General features: G+C 41.9%; 1 protein-coding gene across 1 annotated transcript; it reads left to right on the forward strand.

Annotated features, from left to right (window-relative positions):
• The first annotated feature begins 24 nt into the window (after positions 1–24).
• THEM4 (thioesterase superfamily member 4) lies at positions 25–25,218 on the forward strand. Its single transcript, XM_019432891.2, has 6 exons — positions 25–345; positions 8,102–8,285; positions 14,701–14,857; positions 15,456–15,566; positions 21,436–21,560; positions 24,606–25,218. The coding sequence occupies exons 1-6, from the start codon at positions 184–186 to the stop codon at positions 24,644–24,646; spliced, it is 780 nt and encodes a 259-aa protein (XP_019288436.1). The 5' UTR covers positions 25–183; the 3' UTR covers positions 24,647–25,218.
• Positions 25,219–26,357: the final 1,139 nt, after the last annotated feature.

Below are 26,357 nucleotides of genomic sequence, written 5' to 3' on the forward strand. Positions count from 1 at the left end.
CGGGGGAAGTGGTTAAGGCTGGCTGCCCCCTTGGGGGCGCCGAGTCTAACGAGATCAAAAGCCGCTGCCCCGCCCGCCTCTAGGCGCGCGCCGGGGTCACGTGCCCCTTCGGTGAATGGGGAGGAGCGGGCGTGAGGGGGCCCAGCACTAATCCGGACCCGAGCCTTGATCGCTGTCGGAGCCATGCTGCGGAGCTGCGTCTCACGACTGCGCACGCTTGCGGTTCAGCGCGGCCTGCCCGGAGGCGCGCCTCTGCCGGCGAAGGACCCGTGGTCGCCGCGGGTGAATCCCGGAGCCGGGCGGCGGGAGCGGGCGGCCAAGCCAGGCTGCGTCAGGGGTGACCCGGTGAGGACGACTGCGCCGGAATGTTGATCAGCCCGCTGACCGTAGAGTAAACGCTAACGTCAGCCCCAGAGGCGTCGGTTTTAGCAGGGGTCGCTTACTTACAGTCCTGAGGTTCAAAGACGGAGAGGGACAGGGAGGGGACTCCGGTATGAAGCAGCGTGCTGGATGCTGGATTCTGGCCATTAGGTCGGGAAATCCCGCTGCTACTGATGACCAATAAAGAAGGGGTCATGGTTCGGGCGAGGTCACAGCAGGCGCCTGGTGGAGCTGGAGTCTGACTTAGCACTCCGGCTCTTGACCATCACATTGTAGGGTCGCAAGAAGAGCAGTGTTTCTCCCTAGAGGTTCATCCTAATCGTCTCTGCTTGACGGAAAATTGTATCCTCAAACCAGTTTGTCACTTTTGGTGAGGTTGTTGTAAGATTAAAATGAGGTAATATTGCTTGTTCTGGTGTTCCTATGTTTTGCTTCACTGACATAGTCAATTAATATTAATTAAGCCCCAACAATATGCAAGGCATTAGTCTCTGATGATGTCTTTATGACAAGTAAGAAAACTCTCAGTTGAGTTTGGGAGAAAAAGATGAGATTGTAAAATTAAAAAAAAAAAATGTACTGGCGCAACTGGGTGGCTCAGTAGGTTGAGCCTCTGTTCAGCTCAGGTCATGATCTAACGGTTTGTGAGTTCAAGCCCCAAGTGGGGCTCACTGCTGTCACGGGGAGCCCGCTTGGGGTCCTCTGTCTCCCTCTCTCTCTGCCCCGCCGCTGCTCGCAACTCTCTTTGTGAGCTCTCTCCCAAAAATAAATAAAACATTTTTTAAAAATGTACTGTATGCTAAAATGAAGTACTAAAGGAACATAGAGGAGGGAACAGCTCTGTATTGAGCTCTTTCTTGTACCTTTTAAAGAATAACGTGGGCGAAGGTGCCTGGGTGGCTCAGTGGTTGAGTGTGGGACTCTTGATTTTTGCTCAGGTAATGATCCCAGGGTGTGGTATCAAGCTCTGCATAGGGCTCCATGCTGGGCATGAAGCCTGCTTAGGATTCTCTGTCTCTCCCTCTGCCTGTCTCCCCTGTTCATGTGCACTCTCTCACTCTCTCTCAAATTAACAAACAAACCCAAAAAAAGGAATAATGTGCAGATTGGTTATTAACCCAATACCATCTTTCACTTGGGAAAAGATAATGTCCAGTGCCCCTCTCACAACAACAAAGATAATTCCTTTCTTTAATTAGTCGGTGCCTTGTAATCTGTGTTGAGAATATTTAATAGTAGTATTTATAGGCTTTGTGAGTCTTTTCTTTCTGTTCAGTAACTGAATCTTAAAAGGAGACATATTAAAAAGAAGTCATAACTTGGGGCACCAGGCTGGCTCAATCAGTAGAGCATGCAACTCTTGATCTTGGGTGGTGAACTCTAGCTCTATGTTGGGTGTAGAGATTACTTTAAAAAAAAAGTCATAACTGCAGTTAACGAGCCCCACCTGAAAAATATATTACCAAAGATCAAGTAAGACTTTTCCTCTTCCAAGGGCTACAAAAGGTAATGTTTGTCCCTAACATTTATCCCTCATGTAATACAGTCTGTGCTGAAAATTTACAAGTGACTTTACATCAGGTATCTCTTAGTTTTCACCCCCTTGAACTGAAACTTTCATTGTTTTTATTTCTCACATCACACTGTTCATCTGAGAACCTAAACTCAACATGCCTGTAACTAAAATTAATAGATCCACTTCTACACTTCCCCCTCCTAACACACACAAACACTAACAAAAACCTCCTTTCTTCTTCCCACCCTAATCTGCAAAGCAGATTGCATCATCCAAGGCTCTCCTACTTCTCTTTCCCCATGATCAGTCTCTCTCCACGTTCCTTGTTCCCAGTATCTTAAATGTTTTTTAAATCTTTTTTTTTTTTTTTCATTTCTCTCCACCTAGTTCAACTTCTAATCATATCTCACCTGGATCTTGGCGTCAGTCTTTTAACTGCTTTCCGGGCCATTCTTCTCACCTTGGAATTCATCCTTTACAACAGAGAGAGGTTTTTGAAACCTAAATTCATGTTACTGCTTTGCTTAAAACTTTGTAAGGCTCCCCATAGTGGAAAAAAGTGTTTTATCATTCAAATGCCACCTTCATGATTTTTTAAAGACTACCTTTCTTTTCTTTTTCTTATTTATTTTTTATTTTACATCCAAATTAGCATATAGTGCAACAATGATTTCAGGAGTAGGTTCCTTAGTGCCCTTACCCATTTAGCCCATCCCCCCTCCCACAACCCCTCCAGTGCCCCTCAGTTTGTTCTCCATATTTATGAGTCTCTTATGTTTTGTCCCCCTCCCTGTTTTTATATTATTTTTGTTTCCCTTCCCTCATGTTAATCTGTTTTGTCTCTTAAACTCCTCATACGAGTGAAGTCATATGATTTTTGTCTTTCTCTAATTTCTCCTAGCATAATATCCTCCGGTTCCATCCATGTAGTTGCAAATGGCAAGATTTCATTCTTTTTGATTGCCAGGTAATACTCCATTGTACATATATACCACATATTCTTTATGCATTCATCTATCGATGGACATTTGGGCTCTTTGCATGCTTTGGCTATTGTTGATAGTGCTGCTATAAACATGGGGGTGCATGTGTCCCTTCAAAACAGCACACCTGTATCCTATGGGTAAAAGCCTAGTAGTGCAATTGCTGGGTTGTAGGGTAGTTCTATTTTTAGTTTTTTGAGGAACCTCCATACTGTTTTTCAGAGTGGCTGCACCAGCTTGCATTCCCATAAAGACTACCTTTCTTTAATGAGCTTTATCCTGAGGAATAACTTATGAAGTCACAAGTGTGATGTGTTATTTATGTCCTTTGATAATATGCATTTAAAAATACATAAGTCATTGTCCTTGTGCCACCTAAAATCATCTTTCATTTTGGCCTTTGGAAAACATTGACCTAGCAGATGAAATCTAAACCCTGTGTTAAGGCCAAAGAGCCTCTGCGGTGTGTTTCATCTTCCACGTTGCAGTCCACATCTGGCTGCTATTCTCTTTGCGCCTTACATCCATGAAGACTGAAATCCTGGCAGTGCCCCCAAGGTGTCACACGGTTGTTTGGTGCAACATTCTCTTTCTCTTTAGTGAACTTTGTATCCTTTAGAAATCACTCCATCAGTCCTCATCTTTTTGAAGTTTTCCCTGAGTGTCCCTCCTATGTCTGTATGTACCTCTGTTAGGGTATTTTTCACATCCGAGGCTGCAAGCACTTGAGGGCAGAGCCTAAGTCTTCTCTCTTTGTCTTAACCAGTTGCTGGCATAGAGCCAAGTGTATAGCAGATTTTAAAAAGTTACTGCATTTAGTTGAATCCCACACTTTCAAAGTTGAAATCAGGTAGGAGAGCCCACAGCCAACGGAGTCATTCTTGAGTTATCTCTATCACCCTGGTCCTTAAAAGGATGCTGGGACTGATCCATCCTACAGTTGCCTATTTAAGATGAGACCTAGGGATGGGCCAAATCCTACACATTCTATTCTACCTTTCAACTGATATATGTTGGTCAGTCCATATTTTATCTGTGATTACTTGTATCTGTTAGTTATTACCAGAATTCATGTGCTTTAATTTTTTTGAGAGAGAGAGAGAAAGAGAGAGAGAGAGTGTGTGTGTGTGTGCGCCCTTGCAAGCAGGGGAGGGACAGAAAAAGGAGAAAGAGAATCTCAAGCAGGCCCTGTCCTGTCAGCACAGAGCCCAACATGGGGCTCGAACTAAGGAACCTTGAGATCATGTCCTGAGCCAAAATCAAGAGTTGGTTGCTTAACCAACCAATTGAGCCACCCAGATGCCCCAGAATTCATGTACTTTAAAAGCCACGTGATTGAGACTGGATTCTAAGGAAATAATCCAAAATAGAGAAAAAGCTATTTTCATAATGTTCTAATGAACATTTTCATTTAAAGCAGCAAAAAATTGGAAAGTTTTATTTTTGTTTGTTTTTAAATGTTTTTAATGTTTGTTTATTTTTGAGAAAGAGAAAGAGAGAGTGTGAGCAGGGAAGGGTCAGAGAGAGACACACACACAGAATCTGAAGCAGGCTCCAAGCTGTCAGCACAGAGCCCAACAAGATCATGACCTGAGCCGAACTGAAGTCCGATGCTTAACCAAGTGAGCCACCCAGGTGCCCCTGGTAACACTTTAAATGGCTAAGTTAATTAGTTTAAAGGATTATATTCTGTTGAAAATGGTGATAGTTGAGATTAAGGACATGAGAAAGTGGGCACTAAATACTTTTAAGTGGTGAGGCAGAAAAAAAAATCTCTTACTGAAATTACAAGTTTATTAAGAAAGATTACATTTAACAAAAGTTGGTAGAGAGACATCAAAATTTTAACATTGTTTTTCTTAAGATAGATAATAGATAATGGGTGGATTTTTTAAAATTGTTTTTTCTTTCCCAAATTTTCTGAGCTGGGTTCTAAAGATGAGTGAATTCAAAGCCATAAGGAAAAAATAAGGGTACACATTTTGGGCCAGGGAGTGGAGCAGTCTGATCCTGCTCACATTTCCTCTGTGAAGTTGATGCTTTTTCTGTTCAGCCAAGACATTTTTAATTCTGTAGAGTTTTTGAGACAGGCCACCTATAGTGTCCCCATCCAGCCAGGATGAGAGCCAGCGAGGTGTCAGCAGAAGTCTGGTGGGCTGCTTCTGCCGTCATAGCACAGCCTTGCTGTTTTGGTTTCAGGGTGTTGTCCTAGTGTTGTAGATCCATTCAATCTGAATTGACATAGGTGGCTGGAAGTCTAATGCCACAGAGCTGATAGCTTCTGTGATCTTAAATGTTCCAAGATTTCTGCCAAAGTCAAAAGAACCAATTTCCCTTTCTGGTGCCTTTGCTTTGTCCTGCTCCTCTTAGTTAAGTCACACTTTGTCCCCTTCCAGGGCCTCTGCACCATTCCACTTGCTTCCTGGGCACAGGAGTGTTAGTGTTGCTCAGTGCTGCAGAGAAATAGCATGGGTGGAAGCTGTGGTTACTATGAACCCAAGCACCTGTCCCCCCAACCTCCTCCTCCTCTTTATATCTCTTTCTTGGTAATTGGTTCTGTCACTCACTGTGTTGCACAATTCAGAAACCTGGGGTGGGTGCTTGTGTTTTTCCTCTTCCCTTTCTCATCAAAATGACCACCAAGTTCTGCTTCATGCAGTCATAATTTTTCACTTGGGTTACCTCTAAAATCCTCCACGCAGGGTCTCAGATCCAGTCTTGGTCCTTCTCACTATTTGTCATATGATGACCAGATCACATCTTGTCATTTTGGAGTACTGCAGATACAGATCAGTTCAGGCCAACTAGCTTAGTGTGGAAGTTTCTCACAGCCAAGCCTGTTTCTGTCGTAGACTCTAAGGCTAAAGTTCTCTCTTGTCTAGCAAGTGAGTGGGACACAGGATTAAAATGCGAGAGATGGCTAATGTCCGGGAAAAGACAAGAGCCCCGAATAAGTGTCCTTGCCCCATTTTTATTAGGATCAGAAGGCTTACAAACATGGTGATGGACGTGCACAAAGAAACAATGAAACTGAACATTAACTGGAGGACGTGAGGGAAAGGGGGTCTTGAAGGTATTCGGGGTTAGGGGTTTGGGTTAATACAAAACAAAATCCTGACACCAGGCAGAAGGTTGTTTACAGTGGACATGAGGCACCACCTCTGTTTATCTTAGCTTGCCGGAGTCCAGCTCTAGCAGGTCCAGGGATTCCCGAAGGATGAACGGCATCAGCGAAAAAGTGAAAATAAAACTAAAATAAAAAAACAAAAATAATGGACACAAACAACAGCAGTGTGTTGAACTGGCTGATTTATTGTGGCAAACATAGCATTATATTTGCTAGTGATTTCCTTGTAGCATACGTCATCTATGTTTTTCTAACATTACCTAATTCTAAAAATGTTCCTATGTCTAATCAACCTTTAAGAAATAACATGGTTATTTTCTCATAATGTTCCCTCCTGCCCTTTAAGATTAATGTCTTACATTAGTTTCATTATGTATCTACATTTATCTATAATCTGTAAAGCATTTGCTTTGCTGTTTTCATGAAAGGTCATCTATCTCTCAACACCTCAAGTGGAAGAGTTACAGGGACATGACCCCTTAGTTGTTTCCCTGAACCTTTTGTGGTTTGAGGAACAAAAGTGTTCGCCTTGGTCCAAGGTGCCAGGAGGGGGCCAAAAGGGCCTTAGGAACCCATGCCTTATGCATTCTCAGAGGGACAGTGTACCTAGGAACTAATGAACCATTCTGTACTTTAACTGACTAGGTTCAATCAGCATCTGAAATGCCTCCTGGGGGCCAAGTGGGCCTAGGGGTTAGAGTAACTCGTGCCCGTAGATACACTCCTTAGTTGCTGGAGTGGGGCTTTTAAATTCATATGTCCCTATGCTGGCAAATGTATGAGGCTATTCTTCCTTTAGGTAGAGGAGTCTTCACAAGGAGTAGCAAGGGCTAAATGTGGGGCTGCACAATTTCCTTGAGGAACCTATTTTTCTTTTCTAATGGTTCTTTTCCCAGGGGGCCTGTCGAGGGCAATTCCCCCACAGACAATACCCCAGGTACTTTTATTAAGGCCAAATTACCTAAAAGCGGGAGTACAAGAAGCTTCACTGTCAGTGGGCTGCCTTACAGTCCCAATCCATCCACAGCAAGGGCCTTGCCATCAGGCTAGGATAGCTCGGCTTCCAGCATTAGCTAGCCTTAGGGGATGAGACAGGTAGGACAAGTGACCTCAGAGTTAACGAGGCACCTTTCTTTTGTTAATCATCTCTGCTCTGGGCAGCTTCACCTACAGCATAGCAGTCTATAGCCCAATTTACCTGTTTACCTAGCTTGGTCCTTTCCTCCTGTGAAAGCAGCTTTCTGCTATAGTACTAAATTGGGGGACATTTTTGCCCTGAACGCCTAATCTTGCTTACCTCATATACCTTTGTACTGGGGGCCTAGTCTGGGTGCCTTTGCACTCCCCTGTCTCTCTTGGGGTCCTAGTCTTATTTACCCAAGCATCCTTTGGCTTTGTACTTCTTTATGCCTTGTTAACGCATTGGTATAAGTCCAGGAAATTTCTAAGCTTATTCCCCACACGTTTCTGTAGCCATGCTCCTCCCCTTGAACTGAAACAAAGCCAGGCTTCTTTTAGGCCTTAGTTTCATCATCTGTAAAATGAGGATAATAATTAGTACCTACTTCATATGGTTGTCCTAAGGCCCCACAAAACTATGTCATGCCTCCTTGATTTTGCATACAGTTTTCCCTTGCCTACAATACCCTTTCTAGTTTACTAATTTCTGCTTGTCTAATCAAGATTCAAGTCCCTGAACCATGCCCCCCCCCCTGCCATCTGAGATAAACGCTTTTCCTGTGCTCTGGCTCCCCGCATACCCTACTGATGACACTTTTTACATGGAGGATGTGTGTCCTTCATCACTTTATCTCCAGTTCCTGGCTCACTTGTGCTTAAGGTTTTTTTAAAAAAGGAATCCACAGACCTGGGAATAATGCTGCTCTGCTAGTAGGTAGTTGGGTGATATTGAGCACATCATTCACCCTCAGTCACCTTCTCTCAAGGAGGTTGGGCCAGGTGATACTTGAAATATGATTTCACTCTAAAATGACAGTTTTCTGGGAAGAGGAGAAGCAACAGTTACAATCTCAGAAAATACAATATGTTATGGCACCTCCCATTGTTCTTCATTTTCTCCTCTCTCTTTTTTAGAGGTCATTTTCTTCTGAGGTCATGCATATGGACCTTTCTCTCCCCAACCCCAGTTGGAGCGAGGACATGAGACTTCTCTTTGACCAGTTCATGAAAAAAAGTGAAGACGGCTCTTGGAAACATTTGCCTTCATATAAAAGTAAATTTACTCAAGAGACTGAAGACATCAAAATCTATTTTCCTGGTAGGAACAGCCACTCTCTCATAAAGAATATTTAAGTGTCAGTATAAAACAGAACAGAAGGCACTGGTTACTGATGTGAAAATGTTGGGGTTCAGGAGTGAACAGTCAAGAAAGAATTCTTAAGGCATCTTTGGTGCAAAAAGGGTGGTTTTATTTATTTATTTTTTTTTTTAAGTTTATTTTTGAGAGAGAGAGAGCACAAGCTGAGGAGGGGCAGAGAGACAGAGGGAGATACAGAATCCAAAGCAGGCTCCAGTGAGATCATGACCTGAGCCAAAGTTGGACACTTAACTCATTGAGCCACACAGGTGCCCCCAAAAAGGGTGGTTTTATTAAAGCACAGGGCCGGACCCATGGGCAGAAAGAGCTTCATTGGGGTTTCGAGGAATGGCTGATTGTATACTTTCAAGTTGGGAAGGGGTTAGGGATAGCAGTAAATCTCTAAGGAATTTGGGGGCGCCTGGGTGGCGCAGTCGGTTAAGCGTCCGACTTCAGCCAGGTCACGATCTCGCGGTCCGTGAGTTCGAGCCCCGCGTCGGGCTCTGGGCTGATGGCTCAGAGCCTGGAGCCTGTTTCCGATTCTGTGTCTCCCTCTCTCTGCCCCTCCCCCGTTCATGCTCTGTCTGTCTCTCTCTGTCCCAAAAATAAATAAAAAAAAAAACGTTGAAAAAAAAAAAAAAGAAATCTCTAAGGAATTTGGAAGCAAGGTTTCCAAGACCTTGAGGGGCTAGCTGCTGTTAGGAGAAGGTCATTTATTACTGTCTAATAAAAACTCTGTCATGAGACCCTTCAGATGTATATCAGGGGGTCATATGCTTGGAGGATGATTGCTAACATATATCTTGGGGGACAGGGGGGAAGCGGAAAGAAAGGAAATTTCCTAAGGAACTTTTACAGGACCCTGGAGGTCAGACTAATGTCAAGCTAAGGTTGCCTTTTGCCTCTAGCAAAGTATTAATTAACATCAAGGCAGCTAAGCTTCTTGAGGAAGGTCACTCTGCCTGTCTCAAGTACTTGTCAATGGGCTATAACTTTTTTTATGACCTGCTAACTTTTAAGAGTCAACCTAAAACCCAAAATGGCTTTATGTTGGTCAGCTTCTCTTCTGAACCTTCAGGTACATGCCTGTGGGCAGTAAAGGTCAGATGTCATTATCTTGGGGTCAATCACAGATTGGGGGGGGGGGTGGTTCTGGCTGCCTCAGGGCAGTCCTTATTGCTTGAGGGGATAGTTTTGGTTCCCATTATGGGATACTTTGCCCAGAGGGCTTTTTGCCTGAGTTCAAAGATGAGCTGGAAAGAACTTAATCAATTAGGAAGGTTGAGGTGGTTGAAAGTCCTTCAGCAGTCTCATTTTCCTGGTTTGCAGTTTGACTATCTCTGGTGATGTCATCAGGTGTGAACCCTCTGAGTAGCCAAACTGCAACAGGCAAAGCACTATCCACAGGTGAGCCATTGTGATTTCTGTGAAGTTTCTATCAAAGCAGTTCAGCTTCAGTTTGCAGGGCTTCAGGAAAAGTAGTTTTGTTCTTAGTGATTCCAAGTCAGAAGGGTGGGAGAAAATTAGAAACATTAGTTTGGAGGGTCGGAATTGGATATTTGAGGAAACTAGAAGAATTTAGAATCCAAGTAAATTTGCAGATAGATAACAGAACCGCAAAGACAGTTAATAGCACTGGGACCTGATATCCGCAAAAGTGCGATATGGAAATATACTTTTTCTCTCTACAGTCACCCATTTGGTTTTTGTTTGTTTGTTTGTTTTAAAGTTTATTTATTTTTGAAAAAGACAGAGTGCAAGTTGGGGAGGGGCAGAGAGAGAGGGAGACACAGAATCCGAAGCAGGCTCCAGGCTCTGAGCTGTCAGCACAGAGCCCGACGGGGGGGGCGGGGGCAGAACCCATGAACCACGAGACCATGACCTGAGCTGAAGTCGGACACTTAACGCCCCTACAGTCACCCATTTGTATCAGAAATAATCACAGTAAGACTAGTTTGATTGCAAAATAAATCTAGTCTCTATGACCTGATTATTTACACAGGTGCTGTAAGAATTGTGATTGGCCACATAGGTTTTTTTGGAGTGTTTACTTTTAATAAGGAATCCCAGATCGGGCTTTTAAAAGCCACTCACTGTCTTTGCCTATAATATGTATGATTTTGAGTGGATTCTTCTTTCAGGGTCCCCCAAATATTCTGCAGTTCCTCAGGCTGCCAGGAAGCAACCATCTTTGCCCACCTGTAATGCTAGGAACCCAGTAAGCAAAATACCAGGCAGTTTTCTGAAGGAGGTTTTATTGACTCCATAAATTCAGCCTTAATCCTTGAAGCTGTTTGGTCTTATCTGTTTCTATTATAAGGAACAGATTATCTCCAAATAAATAGATTACTGTGAAAATAAGAACACTCAATAAGAGTTTCCAAATTCTGGTGGGATCAGATAGGAGAAAGATAAATATTTCAATTCTATATATCTTTATCAACTCATTCAGTCCCATGTAATTAATTCTTGTTTTGCTTGATCTTGACAGCTTTATGAAATGAATTTTCCACTAGAGTTCTGGAAATTCTTACCCAGTTCAGTGGTGTGATCTTAAAGTTATCAGAAACCTGTACTTGTCAGAGTCTTTTTCTTGAATCTCTTAGAAGACAAAGCACTTTTACAAAATCATCAGAATAAAACAACTGTCTGTAAATGACGAAAAGACTAAAAAATAGCCATGGTTAAAGATCTAATGAGAGTTCGTTCTAATGCAAATGACAAGGAAATGTGGTTATTTCTGTGACATAGATTTTAAGATAACTAGAATTATGACTGATAACATTATGCCAGGACATACCAGATTATTAGAAATTTCATACACTTGAAATAGTTCAACATCTCTTCTTTAGAAGGTGTTCTGGGGACCTGCTGGGAAATCCCAGAGTTCGTCTGAGTTCAAAGACTTGATTTGAACTTTGGTTTGGTTTGGTCAAATATCAAAAGTTTTAGAGTATCTTATCAAATAGATCAATGTGGAACAATACTTATTCATTTAGCCAGAGTGATGATTAAAAGTTATCAAAGGCAAACCAGAAAAGTACATAGTTGTAAAAACAAAACAAAAACTTAGATCTTTTAATAGAGAAGAAGACTCCATATCTTAAGTGATCAAAGACCTGAAAAAGACAACACAAAACACAGGAAATTATTTTGGTAAGATAAAAAATTTTTACTTTCTGGGCAGATTACTTAAAAGTAAAGAAAAACATGGGGCGCCTGGGTGGCGCAGTCGGTTAAGCGTCCGACTTCAACCAGGTCACGATCTCGCGGTCTGTGAGTTCGAGCCCCGAGTCAGGCTCTGGGCTGATGGCTCGGAGCCTGGAGCCTGTTTCCGATTCTGTGTCTCCCTCTCTCTCTGCCCCTCCCCCGTTCATGCTCTGTCTCTCTCTGTCCCAAAAATAAATAAAAAACGTTGAAAAAAAAATTAAAAAAAAAAAAGTAAAGAAAAACTTTTCACAATGTCTTATCAAGAGTGGAATGAGGCACCTGAGTGGCTCATTCAGTTGAGCATCTGGCTTCGGCTCAGGACATGAACTTACTGCTTGGCTCATGGGTTTGGGCCAGAGTCAGGCTCTGTGCTGACAGCTCAGAGCCTGGAGCCTGCCTCAGATTCTGTCTCCCTCTGTCTCTGACCCTCCCCAACTCATGCTCTGTCTCTCTCTCTCTCAAAAATAAATAAACCTTCAAAAAAATTTTAAAAACGTCCTTTTAACAGGTGAAAGATTGTTAAATTTTAATTTTGTACTGATATTCTATTAAAACTTATATTAGGGGCGCCCAGGTAGCTCAGTCGGTTAAGCATCTGCCTTCAGCTCAGGTCATGACCTCACGGTTCGGTTCGTGAGTTAAAGCCTCACATCAGGCTCTCTGCTACCCATTGCAGAGCCACTTCAGACCCTCCCCTCCCTGACCCCTCCCCTGCTCCTCTCCCACCTGTGCACACATGCTCTCTGTCTGTCTCTCTCTCTCCCAAAGATAAATAAGCAGGTAAGTAAGTAAAACTTATTTAAAAAAACTTTTATAAAAATTCATTCAGTGTTAGCCACCTTGATCACACAGGTAAGATTCTTCCTCTCTCCTCTCCAACTTTATCTTAGTTTGCCCTTTATTCTCCTCTTATCATTCTGAAAGAACTAGTTATTCTGCTTGCGGACAAAATTATTCTTTTGTTTCCTTAACAAAAACCCATCTCCATACATCATAACCATTTCTTACCAAAAATACATCCTACTTTCTTTGCATACAGTTATTTCCCTTATTATTTCTAGTATTTTTAAGGACATTAAAATTAAAAAAAAATTTTTTTTTAATGTTTATTTATTTTGAGAGAGACAGAGACAGAGTGTGAGAGGGGGAAGGGCAGAGAGAGAAGGAAACAGAATCCAAAGCAGGCTCCAGGCTCTGAGCTGTCAGCACAGAGCCCAACATGGGGCTTGAATTCACGAACCATGAGATCATGACCTGAGCCAAAGTCAGACACTTAACTGACTGAGTCACCGTAGGCGCCCCTATGTTAGAATTCTCAACCTATTAAAACCTTAATTTCTAGTGAAAATGAAGAAGTAAGCAATTGTGAACTGTGTGATGCCAGCATGGTGTAGATTGGCAAATTTATGAATACATTTTATGATTTCTATAAGCATATGCTTCCTCATAGTGCAGTTTTTCAGTGTGGCACAGGACATGTTTACTAACAGACTCCAATATGTTTGGCTAACTCTGTAATAAGAGGCCACAAGTAGGTAAACTTGGACTTATTAGCAATTAATGTTTTGGTATTTTTTTCTTTTTTTTGTTTTGTTTTTTTTTTTATGAATGTTTATTCATTTTTTAGAGCATTAGTGGAGGAACGGCAGAGAGAGGGAGACAGAGGATCTGAAGCAGCCTCTGTGCTGACAGCTGAGATCCCGATGCCACTCCTCTGCTGTCATCATTGTTGTCCCATGTTGTAAACGGCCAGTGCCTCAGATTTGAACATGAATGTGATGCACCTGAGAGTCTTGTTAAAATGCAGACTGCTTCAGTAGTTCAGGAGTAGAGTCTAAGAGTCTGCATTTCTAACAAACTTATTTCACCACCTTTATTTTTCTCATTTTTTATGAGATAACCTCAAGGTTTAGTAATCTAGATCAGGAATTTTGAATGCCTGTGTAAAAAATTAGAAAGTTTTGGTGCTTATCTGGAAGTTCCAGAATGTCAGAGCTGGAAAGATCTCGGAGGTCATTGAGGTTTATCTCCTCACTGTATGGCTAAAGTGTGGAGGAAGGAACAAGTTCAAGGCCAAAACTAAATTCTCCCATCTCCTGTGATACTGGTCCTCACTTGTAACTCTTTCTCCCTTAATTTTCTCAGGAATCCCTAGAGTGCATAGAGTGTGCGCATATGCAGTGTATGCCTCTTATTGAGTGTACAGAGTCTAGAAGACCAGGCACCTTCCCCGCCCCTGGGATGTTCATGGCCTAAATAAAAGCCATTCTCCCCACTTCTCCTAGATGTTCACATCTCCTATCTTTTTCCAAGTTGGTAAATGTAAATTCAGTAACAATAAAAGAAACTTAGTGTTATGTGTGGCAAATCATGATGAACCAAGAAAGAAAGCTAAGAGTTGGGGGAATTAAATCTTAACATAGATGTGTAAGGATAAACACACCCTACCTTTAGAACAGCTTTCAGGGGCACCTGGGTGGCTCAGTCTGTTAAGTGTCTGGCTCTTGATTTCAGCTCAGGTCATGATCTCACAGTTCGTGGGTTCAAGCCCCGTGTCAGAGCCTGCTTGGGATTCTCTCTGCCCCTCCCCTGCTTGTTTTCTCTAAGTCTGATTACAACTCACAAATTTGATTTCATGAACTTTAAAGGTTCTAACCCTGAATTTTGGGGCTTAGAGTCCTAGTCACACAGAATATTGGGCTGAACTGGATCTGAGTTTGATTCAGTATGGTAACTTTCCTTTACTGAAGATGAACTCCCATCTGCAAGGAAAACCTCCCTACTGTTACACTATTCATTTTCTTTAAATCCTATTTAAGCCATACTTATTCTAGGAAGACTTTTTGTCTATATCTTATTTACTGTTTCATTTAGTATACCCTCAGCATTTATATACTGTTTTTCCTGATTGCCATGTGTAAGTGTTTGGTTTTGATTTCATTTATGTTTACTGTGTCCCCAGTTAGACTGTTAATTCCACATGGGCAAAGATCCTATATTCTGTTTCTATGGGACACTCCCATTTCCTTATAATTTTGTACCCGGTTGACATTGTAATCAGTCCTCCATTAACCTGTGGTTCTTGCAAGGTACAGGTGCTTAGCTCTGCCATGGCATCTTCCTTATACCTGTTTCTCATATGCCCATCCACTTCGTTTCCCTACAGACGCAAAGCTAATGAAAGAAAAACTGTCACAGGCCCAGCTCTTTCCCAGAAGCCTTGAGGAAGGCCTGGGCTTTGAATATGCAATGTTCCATAATTGTGTTGAAGACAGGACAGTTTGCATATTTCAAGGAGGTCCCTACCTGCAAGGAGTACCTGGGTAAGAATGACAGATAACATCCCATAGATCAGTAGAAGTCTCGATCTGAAAGATTACTAACTTATAGTATCCACATATATCCATAGACTACACTAAAGACATTATAGTGGCAATGTAGATACATATTTATTGACATGGAAAGGTGTTTATAATTATTAAATCACAAACTCATGGGACAGAACAATAGAGTATAATTTGAGAGTATCGTTAACATGTTAACAGCAGTTTGTCACTAGATGGTGGGATTATAGGCCTTCAATTTTTTATTTTTCTTTGTTTCTGTTTATCTACCTTTCTTACATTGTTAAACAGTGATGTGTGCAGTTAAATAAAAACATAAATTTCTTACATTATAATTTAGCTTTCTGCTTGATTGTGCTCTGATTACCATTAAGTTCTGGTGTATTACCAATACTATGCTATTATGTTATGACCAAAAATGCTGGGGACATGGATATTATTTGACATTCAGTTCATTGAACATGGACGAAGTGAACCTTTCATAAGTAAATTATATGGAGATGTTCTTGGATAATTTCTCCTGAGAGGCTCTGTTTTTAGACCTTTTGAGAACTTTCTCTTTCTCTGTTGTAACTAGATTCCTTCACGGAGGTGCCATTGCAACCATGATTGATGCTACTCTTGGTACGTGTGCTGTAGTAGCCATAGGAGTTGCCATGACTGCCAGCCTCAACATCAGTTTTAAAAGGTAAATTCCTGCATATTCTCTGCTTTTTAGATGTCATGGGTCAGGCTCCCCAGTGGCAGACCCTGAGACAAAGATTTGTGTGCAATGATAAAAGTGGTCCCAGGGGAGACTAGCACAGGAGTGGGAGGAACAGAACAAACAGGGTAAAGGAAGAAGCCAACCAGGCTGGGCTGTCGTCAAAGTCCTGCAAAGGGCAGCTTCAGCCTGATCATCCAAGGGGCTCTGGAGTGAACTGTGTGCCTCTGAATTGTTCCTACCTCGAGGGAACTCTGTCACACATCAGTCCTACGATGAGGGCTGTCCTGGGGACCAAAATTCCAAGCACTTCGGGCTTTCTGTGTTTGAGCAAAGCAGTTTCTAGGCAAAAATAACCAAACAACAAAAACAAAGGTGAGAAAAGGATCGAAGGGGATCTGAGTGGAGCACCAGGATCCACTGCCTAACAGAACATCCAAGCTGTATAACTTCACACAGAAATAAAAGGGCAGGCAACAGGATGAGTTTGGTATCCATCAGAAATAAAGCCCAGCATGGTCTTCCTTAATTCTTTGTTCCTACAGCGACACATCTACAGTTAACAAAACAGTGTGGAAACTTGCATAGGAAGAGCGAAAGAGCAACAAGGCAAAACAGAGTTTAAGAACAATTCAGTAGATGAGGTCTCCAAATGAGGTTTTATGGGTTATTGCTTTGCACAGTGGGGGGCATTTAAGATACAGAACATCTCCGTTTTCTACCCCAGAGGGTTGTCTGGTTTGTGTGGCCATCATCCGGAAGCCATGCCTTGTAGACTATGGATTTATTTAATATAAGTAATCCTTAGTGAGGCATTCTACAGACAAGGGCACTTCCTCCTAGGTGCTTTTTTCACTTAATTTCTGGGGCAGCAAAAGTTTTTCTGTAAATATTTTGTTTTGCAGTCTGTACTGTCTCTAACATAACTTCTCAACTGTGCCATTGCAAAACAAAAACAGCCATAGACAATACATAAATACATAAATGAATATAGCTGTGTTCCAGTAAAACTATTTACAGGGGCGCCTGGGTGGCTCAGTCGGTTAGGCGTCTGATTCTTGATCTCAGTTCAGGTCATGATCTCACAGTCTGTAAGATCGAGCCCTGCATCAGTCTCTGTGCTGACAGCAGGAGCCTACTTGGGATTCTCTCAGTCTCTCTGTCTCTCTGTCTCTCTGTCTCTCTCTCTCTGTCTCTCTCTCTCTCTCTCTCTCTCTCTCTCTGTCTCTCTCAATAAGCATGCTCTCTCAAAATAAATAAACATCTAAAAAAATAAAATGTGTGCGATCTCTCTCTCGCTCTCTCCCTCTCTCTAAAACATTTTTTTAAAAATTAAAAAAAAGAAAACCCTTTATTTACAAAAACAGGCAGCTGGCCAGTGGGGCTATAGTTTGCCAGTTTCCTGGAGGCCCAGTTGAAAAAACTAGACAATGTCATTTATCGCCTTTTCCCTGGAGGGTTTCTGTCTGCTCCCCATCTCACACATACACATACACATACACATACACAGGCCTGCATGTGCACACACATACACATATGTGAAAGAATTGGAGGCCAGCTGCTTTAATTTCTCCCTCCTCAGCTGCCATAATAGTAACTTCAAAATAAAAATGACTTAAACAAGGTAGAAATGTATCATATAAAGGAGTCCAGAGGAAGGCTTTCTGGGCTGGTATGGCCATCTCCCTGGTTCCCAGAGACGCAGGCTCCTTCCAGCTCACCTTTTCACATTACAGAGTGGCACCAAGAGTCATCACATGTCCTGACAGCAGGATTGAGGGAGGGCAGAAGAGCCATCTCCTTTTTTAGGAGACTCCCTGGACGTTCCACACAACACTTCCATTTAAAGTCAGTAGTGGGGCGCCTGGGTGGCTCAGTGGATTGAATGTCCATGCTGACAGCTCAGAGCCTGCTTGGGATTCTTTTTCCCTCTCTGCCCCTTCCTCCCCTGCTTGCTCACTCTCTCTCTCTCTCAAAATAAATAAATAAACAAAATTTGGGGGGGCACCTGGATGGCTCGGTCGGTTAAGTGTCCAACTTTGGCTGAGGTCATGATCTTGCGGCTCTTTGAGTTTGAGCCCCACATTGGGCTCTCTGCTGTCATCATGGAGCCCGCTTTGGATCCTGTCTCCCTCTCTCTCTCTCTCTGCCCTTCCCCCGCTCGCACATACACACTATCTCTCAAAAATAAATAAACATTAAAAAAATAATAATAAAATAATCAGGGGGACCTGGGTGGCTCAGTTGGTTAAGCATCTGACTCTTGATCTCAGCTCAGTCATGATCTCAGGATTTGTGAGTTCGAGCTCCACGTCGGGCTCTGCTGACAGCAGGGAGCCTGCTTGGGATTCTCTCTCTCTCCCTCTCTTCTCCTCTCCCACCCTCGGAAGGAAGGAAGGAAGGAAGGAAGGAAGGAAGGAAGGAAGGAAGGAAGGAAGGAAGGAAGGAAGGAAGGACAGACAATCAAATTTTACTAAATACCTCAGTAAATAAAATAACAAGCCCGGTATTGGGGTTTTCCCTTAATGTGGGTTTTTTGCCATGAACACAATTATCTCAGTGATCATAAAACTTATTATTTCACCTATACTTATTCAAAATTTTTCATTGTGAGCTTAATTAATTTCTTTAGGATGTCAACATTTCTATTTCCCTCAGGTTAGTATACTTATTAAGCTCATTAGGCATCCAGTAATGGTGTCAGACCCTGGCAGAACCATTTCAATTAACTGAACTTGTAGGTTCTGGGCAGTCATCCTGGACATTCTTGGTGGGTCAGGATTTTTCCTTTGAAGGCAATCGGTGTACATGCCTGAGTTCATGAAGCCAAGCCCCTGTTGGCGTCAAGATTTCCTTACCATGTCAGAGGACTTTGCGGACCTACACTTTTTCTTGTAACCTACTACTTCTCCTTTTTGGTATCCAAGTCCATTGTATCTTCATTGTATTTTTTTCTGCTTTGGTTTATGGCTTACCTACAATTAAGTGCATCTCATTTAATTGGCAGGCTCCATCTCCCAGGAGACAAGGACATGAGTTTTCTTCCAGCTGGGCAAGACATTTGCCTTCCTTCTAGCTGGTTATTTTCTGTCATCAGTCCTTTCTGTTAAGGGTACAATTCCTGCATTTTCTTCAATTGTTTGGCTTCCTGACAGTTCTCTGACTGTAGGGGAAAGGGTTAGTGAGGGTTCTTACGGAGATTGTCTGAAATGGCATTTGTCCCTGAATGTAAATCTACCGAACGTATATAGATGTTTTCGCATGTCAGCTTACCTGCATGTCACACACTTTGAGGGAACATAAGACGTAGTAGCTCTGATGGGCATGATGAGGGCTGTCCAAGTCTTCGCCTGCCCTCAGTTCATGCAGATTTGTAAGTACCTTCAACTAAGGCACTTGTTGAATGTAGGAATCCTTTATAGATCTTCCCGTACAGCTCAGAAAAACTACCAGATTGTTTATGCCGTGAGTGTGTAAACATAATTCTTTGAATGCAGCCTCTCCAAACCTGACCTATATACACCCCTTACTCTGTGTCTGCAATGTCCTTTCATAGAGTAAAATACATGTGAGACAGACATATACTGTGTAAAAGAAACACTTGTCAGCACTGTTCTCTGTATGCTTAAAAAGTTAAACTTATCCTCTCATAACCATCCTTATTTTTGAATTATAGCTATAGTTTTATAATTCTTTCATTAACTTTTCCCTCTTTTGAGAATCATTAGGGACTCCTGGCTTTCCATAACATAGTTAGTTATAATTATCACCCTCTTTTCTGTGCTTAAATTGCATTTGGCCTGTTAGGAGTCTCTTTAGACGGACTCCTGTCCATTCATTTCTATCCAGATATATTTTTAAGTACTTTTGTCTCCAGAGAGACCATATAATGTACTGGTTAAGAGGACAGACTTTGGAGCAGGTTCAAATGCCCATTTTGCCACTTACTAGCTGTGTGACCTTGGACAGGTGACTTAGAGGTTGATAATATACTATATAGGGTCATTATGAGCCATCAACTAATTCATGTAAAGCACCTAGGACAGTATCTGGTGATATAACAAATAGTAAATGTTGGCTGCTTCTTATTTTTAACGTTGTTACTATCATTACTTTTGTAACAACAAGGCATGTCTGTGTCAAGACATGGAATAGCTGCTCTACAAAGATTCCTGATTTCTTTTTAATGGAGAATAGTGCTAAAGACTAGGAAAATATTAGATGTGTTCTCATGGTGGGCAGGATAACCTTGCTGCTGGGCCATTTCTGTGTCACAGCTGGAAAGTATTTAATGTTTAATAAAGGATAGGAGTTCATAGTGGTATTTTAGATTGAACAGGTTTTGTGCCTTACATTTTTAAAATACTTTTTTGAGGGGTGCCTGGGTGGCTCAGTCAGTTAAGCGTCCGACTTCGGCTCAGGTCATGATCTCGTGGTTTGTGGGTTCGAGCCCCACATCGGGCTCTGTGCTGACAAATCAGCCTGGAGCCTACTTAGGATTCTGTGTCTCCCTCTCTTTCTGCTGCTCTCCAGCTCATGCTCTGTTTCTCTCTCTCTCTTTCTCCCTCTCTCTCTCTTTCTCCCTCTCTCTCTCTCTCAAAAATAAAACATTTTAAAAAAATAAAATTTAAAAATAAAATTAAAAAAAATACATTTTTGAGTAGTGTGAAGTATATTCATATTGTTGTGAAACAAATCTTAAGAACTTTTCCGTCTTACAAAACTGAGACTCTATACCCATTAAATAGTAACTCCCTATTTTCCCATCCCCACACCCCCTGGCAACCACCATTCTGTTTCTATAAATTTGACTACTTTAGTTACTTCATGTAAGTGGAATCATACAGTATTTCTCTTCTTATGACTGGCTTGTTTCACTTAGCAAAATGTCCTCAGGGTTCGTCCACGTTGTAGCATGTGACAGATTTTTTTTCTTTTTTTCTTTTTTTTTTTTGATTTTTTTTTTTTTAACATTTATTTATTTTTGAGACAGAGAGAGACAGCATGAACAGGGGAGGGGCAGAGAGAGAGGGAGACACAGAATCTGAAGCAGGCTCCAGGCTCTGAGCTGTCAGCACAGAGCCTGACGCGGGGCTCGAACTCACGGACTGCGAGATCGTGACCTGAGCCGAAGTCGGCCACTTAACCGACTGAGCCACCCAGGCGCCCCCAGATTTTTTTCTTTTTTAAGGCTAAATAATATTCCATTGTATGTATATGCCACATTTTGTTTATCCATTCATCCACTAGTGGATATTTGGTTTTTTTCCACCACTTGGCTATTGGAAATGATGAACATGGTTCATCGCAGTAGCTGTGGCTGCTCTATTAACAGCTCAGAGGTGGAACACGTCTATCACCACAGAAAGTTCTCTTGTACAGCGCTGGCTTAGTTACATTAGGCTGTTACTGGCAATTTTTTATTGGATGTCTTTCCAGTGATAGTCACTCTAAAGGGAATTGGGTGAAAATGTTTTATTACAGAAAATGAGAGAAGCTGATGGGACCATCCCATGGTCCCACTTTCACTTCTTTAAAGGATTTCAGCTCCCTTCAGACTTTGCTCTGGGTCTTCAGAAGGGACAGCCTGAATCCCTGGTGGCCTCTCTGAATCTAACCTCGAGAACAGCTTAGACCCAGGTGCCCAGTCGCCACCTGAAGTCAGTGACACTCAGGAGGGAGGGGCTGTGGATAGCCGCTGGGGTCATCTCAGGTAAAGGGGTGTTTTATCTGACGTGGTTGGTCGCACATGATACCAGTTATTACAGACTGCCACCCTTCACAAGCACTTGGTCATCTCAGTGTTACATAAATCTGATAAAAACTAATTTTGTCTCCGTTTTTTCTTCTGCAGGCCTATCCCCCTCGGTTCTGTTGTTGTGATAAATAGTCAAGTTGATAAAGTTGAAGGAAGGAAATTGTTTCTTTCTTGTAATATCCGAAGTGTGGATGAGAAGACCGTGTACTCAGAGGCAACAAGTAAGAAGCTATCATTATCTCTTTTTTGGGTTTGGTTCAGTTTGGTTTGGACTATTTTGGGTTTTGTGTTTGAGGTTTTGGAGGCTGTTTTTATTTTTGCTTTGCTTTGGTTTTATAATCCACAAATGCTCAGAAATTCTCAAGTCCCTGTCATGCAAAACATAAGTTAAAGGTATTCTTATACACTACTGGTAGAAAGCTACTTATCAAAATGTATCCAGACTACAAAGTCATGTACTCTCTCACCCATTTCCAGGACTTTATGCCACTAAAGTGTGCAAAATTACAATGTAGAAATTGCTGTGCTGTCACAGTAATTACATTACTCGTGTAAAGTTATTTGGAGTAGCAAGATTGGCCAAACAGATATCCATCAATATGAGACTGGTTAAACAACCATATTGAGTATGCCATAAAAAATTCTGTGGAATATCGTGATGCCATAAATAAGAATAAGGAAATTCCTTAATTATGGAGCTATCTCAACATATGTTGAATGAAAACCACAAATGTAGGACAGTGAATGTTGTATGTTATCATTAGTATGAAAACTGTAAAGAGACCCTTTCATTCTCGTCCCCTTTTCTTCCTCTTTCCCTTTTGCCCTTTCCTTTTTTCCTTCCTGAATAATTTACCTCAAAACCAATTAGGTAGAGTAGGCATGGTAGGCTTGGGATTGACCTGGAGGCCACAGCGACCCATGGCTGTGATGGCCCAAGTACCATGTCAGAGCCTGAGTGGAGTGAGGAGGGTGTCCACATAGGCAAGTGTCTGGTGGAGGATGTCAGAGCCCAAGTAGGGTAAGGCACAGCTCCACATGGGGTGTCAGAGCCCACGGGGGACAGTGGCATCTATATAGGCTGGCAGCTGAGATGGGAGCTAGGTTCCTCACTGTCAGAGAAGGCATTTCCAGATATGGAAGGAGAGAAAACTAGAATGAGCTCTGTGGGTTGGAATTGGAAATCTTGGACATGAATGTTTTCCCAGTCTTTTGCTCTTAGATATAATATGAATAACTTCATATATCATCATTTTACCCACATTTTGACAAGTTAGTCTCCAGTGGTTCCGGAGGAGACCATTCTTTGTACTAGTCTCACAGTTTTTCTGTCAGCTTGCCATTTCAAGATAAAAAGTAATACATGGCAGTGAGGGGAAAAGATCTGTATACACCTGTGCTGCATAAATCTTCAGGAATGCCACACAGACAGTGGTTCCCTCTGGGAAGGAGGCCAAGTAGGTTGGAGGGAGAGACCACCATAGGCCCTTGTACCTTGTGACGTGCTTATGTCAGTGGATTACCAGCACAGGAGCTAGGTTTTGTGGTACCTAAAGCTTGCACAATTTAAGAAATTTAAGCAAAAGGATGTAAAATTGGGTACAAACCTGAATTTTTATTTCAAATGGGGAAGGAAACCCCAACATGCTGCTGCTGTCTGGGAAATGCACGTCCCTTCCCTCTGAGATCTCTACAGGCAGTTTACCAGAAGAGCTTCCAGATTGTGTCCTTGAGCACTCGCAGCCCCTGCTCTCACAGGGCCTTCGCAAGGGAAGAGCCATTGAAGCCTTACATCTGTAGCTTCGGATTTAGACAAGTTCATGTAGATATCCATTAATTTTTCCTTGCTTCTATTCTGTTTTATCTTATTGGACCTCAAATGCCCAGGTTTGGGTTCATCAGAATCTTTGAGTTAGGACACACAGGCTCATTGGTACGTGAAAAACACTCATCTTTTATTTATTCATTCACTAATGTGTTTATTTTTTAATTTAATAATAAACACCCTGAAGCCTACCACCAACTAAGAACCAGAATCTTAATATTATATCCCTACCTAATTTCTTTCCCATCTCATCCTCCTGCTTTCCCCGCCCCCCCCCCGAGGTTTAGTAAAGTATAATTAACATACAATATTATATTTGTCCACACCTTATTATTTTTTTGTTGAGTTTTATCATCCTTATATGTGTATACCTCAGGAATATACAGTTTAGTTGTTTGTTTTGAACTTTGTGAAAAAGAGATCATACTATTTGTACATTTCTGGGAGTTGATTTTCTTTTCATTTAGTTTCATGTTGCTGAAGTTCACCCTGTTGTTGGCCTGTAGTTTCCTCATTTTTCCTGCTGTATGATATTCCATTGTGTGACTAAACCACAGTGGATTTGTTTCCTCTCATCACGTTGGGCCCCAGATTCCTATGAATGGGCTCTGTGAACATTCTGTGGTGCACACGGGCAAGAGATTGGCAAATAGTTAGGAGTAGAGTAGGGGAGTGTTCAGCTCCACAGGGGAACACCAGCTTGTTTTCTAAAGCTATACCAAATTATACTCCCACTAGCAAATACATGAGATCCCTATCTTCTCTGGCAATTGGTAAAGTTAGACTTCTGGATTTTTGCCAATCAAATGGTTATAAAATGTTATCTCTGTGTGATCTTTTTATTTTTCTGATCACCTATAAAGATGAGCATTTCTTCATATATTTGTTGACCATATTTGTTCCCATTCTGTGAAATTCCTGTTTGTTCATGTTTTTTGTATTTTTCCTTTTTTCCTTTGTTTTTTAACTGATTTATAGGAGTTCTTTCTATATTTTGTATTAAACTAATGTTTCCATTGGATATGTAAGCTGCACATTTCACTTTCCAGTATATAAGTTGTCTTTTATTTGCTTTAATGTATCTTTTTCTATGAACAGAAGGTTTTCTTCATGGTAATATAGTTGCATCTATTAAGTTTTCTTCCTTATGGTTAATGCTTTTTGTGTCTTCTATTCCTCCACACCTACCCCACCCCCCAAGTATCAGCTGTTTGCAGAAATGATGGATAAAAGAAGCAGGAGGAAGATCCTGAACACTTGGAATCCACAGTCAATTTAAAAACTCCATTCCAGGCTGTGGTTTAGGTGTCCTATCTCCCTAAACCTTTCAATATCAAAGGTTCCAAATAGCTTAGTTGTAATTTCACTTCCTTGTGTATACATTTCTACTCGGAGAAGTCCCATCCAATGGCAGTCACCTTCTGTTATTTTGTTTGTTTAGGTTTATTTGTAAAGCTGGATCCTAAAACAAGGTTGACATAAACGAGCTTCTGGTACATTCTACACCAGTCTGTGTTAGGGTCCCCTTCCCTCAGAAGAAGCTGTTGTGCCACTCCTGCTCTAATTACCTGCCATTGAGTCCCCCAGAGGGTGAAGCCTGCTAACACACCTTCCTGAACAGATCTTCAGAATACAACTCCAGGGACTCTGGTGCCATCTTCTAAACTCTTCAACACAGAAGTACTCCTTGTGAGAGTGGCAGCAATTATTTGTGTCTCCTTAGGATAAGTGTCTGGTTCACATGACTTTGAATGGGTTCCTTAAGGCTGCACAAGCATGCCTTGTGCACAAGCACAAGCACATGCACAAGCATGTCTGCCCCGTTGCTGCCTAGAGAGAAAACTCATACTGAAACTCTTACCACAAACTTGGATATGCCAGAAAACCAAAGGAAGTAATGAGGTATGTGTGCGTGTGTGTGTGTGTTATAAATTACAAAGCTAGCTTTATTGTATCCAAACAAATTTTTTTGGCTACAGTAGGAAGTGCAGCTAGTTCCTATTGGAATGAATAACTCAACTCTGGATCCTAGAATAAACAGCTGTACGATTTTTTTTTTATGTTTATTTATTTTTGAGAGACAGAGAATGAGCATGGGAGGGACAGAGAGAGAGGGAGACACAGAATCCGAAGCAGGCTCCAGGCTCTAAACTGTCAGCACAGAGCCCGATGCAGGGCTCGAACCCACGAACCATGAGATCATGACCTGAGCAGAAGTCCGACGCTCAACCGACTGAGCCACCCAGGCGCCCAACACCTGTACCATTTTTAATATAAACTGTCCCTTGTGTCTTACCAACAACATAGTTTATCATCACTGGAAGAAGCCCATATTTATTTCCTAGATATCTTAATCCATTCAGTCTGCTATAACAAAACACCACAGACCTGGTAACTTATATACAACAGAAATTTATTGCTCACAGGTTTGGAGCCTGGAAAGTCCAGGATCAAGTTACAGCACAGTCACCCTCTGGTGAGGGCTAGCTTATGGGCTCATAACTGGTACTTCCTCACTGTGTCCTCACTTGGTGGAAGGGGCTAGAGATCTCTCTAGATCTTCTCTTATTAGGGCATTAATCCCATTCATGAGGACTCCATTTCATTATTTATAATTCTTAAAGGACTACCTACTAATACCATCACATGGGCATTAGAATTTTAACATAAGAAAGGTTTGGGGGGGTGGGGCACAAACATGCAGACCATAGCATTAGCACTGTCATATCCAAGTTAATACAGTGGGTGATTTGAAACAACAGGAACTCTTTGCCTCACGGTTCTGCAAAGAGAAGTTCAGAGTCAAGGTTTCTACAAGGCCCAGCTCCCTCTCAAACCTATAGGGAAGGAATTGCTCAAGCCTCTCTTCTAGCTACTGGTAGCTTCAAACATTGCTTGACTTGTACATTCATCATTCATGTCTTCACATGGTGTTCTCTGTGTGTCCTTACATCATCTTCTCTCTGGGCATATCTGTCCACATTTCCCCTAAGGACACCACTCATTGGTAGGACCCACGTCAATGACCTCACTTTAACCTGATTACCTCTATAAAGACCCCATTTCCAAATAAGCTCACATTATCAGGTGGGGGGATGTGGACTTCCAAAACACCTTTTGAAGGACACAATTCAACTCCTAACAGAACCTTACACAAGATGAAAAATGAATTGGGAGACTAGTATTCTAGGAA

The sequence above is a fragment of the Panthera pardus genome, unplaced genomic scaffold (genome assembly GCF_024362965.1).
Source record: "Panthera pardus isolate Hobbes unplaced genomic scaffold, ASM2436296v1 HiC_scaffold_11, whole genome shotgun sequence".
NCBI classification, from domain to species: Eukaryota; Metazoa; Chordata; class Mammalia; order Carnivora; family Felidae; genus Panthera; species Panthera pardus.

Bases quoted from the DNA above. Each gene is read 5' to 3' on its own strand.
- THEM4 (XM_019432891.2), top strand. From the start codon at position 184: ATGCTGCGGAGCTGCGTCTCACGACTGCGCACGCTTGCGGTTCAGCGC. The intron at 14,858-15,455 runs GTAAGAATGACA...TGTTGTAACTAG, and splicing joins TACCTGCAAGGAGTACCTGG to ATTCCTTCACGGAGGTGCCA. The intron at 15,567-21,435 runs GTAAATTCCTGC...TTTCTTCTGCAG, and splicing joins CTCAACATCAGTTTTAAAAG to GCCTATCCCCCTCGGTTCTG.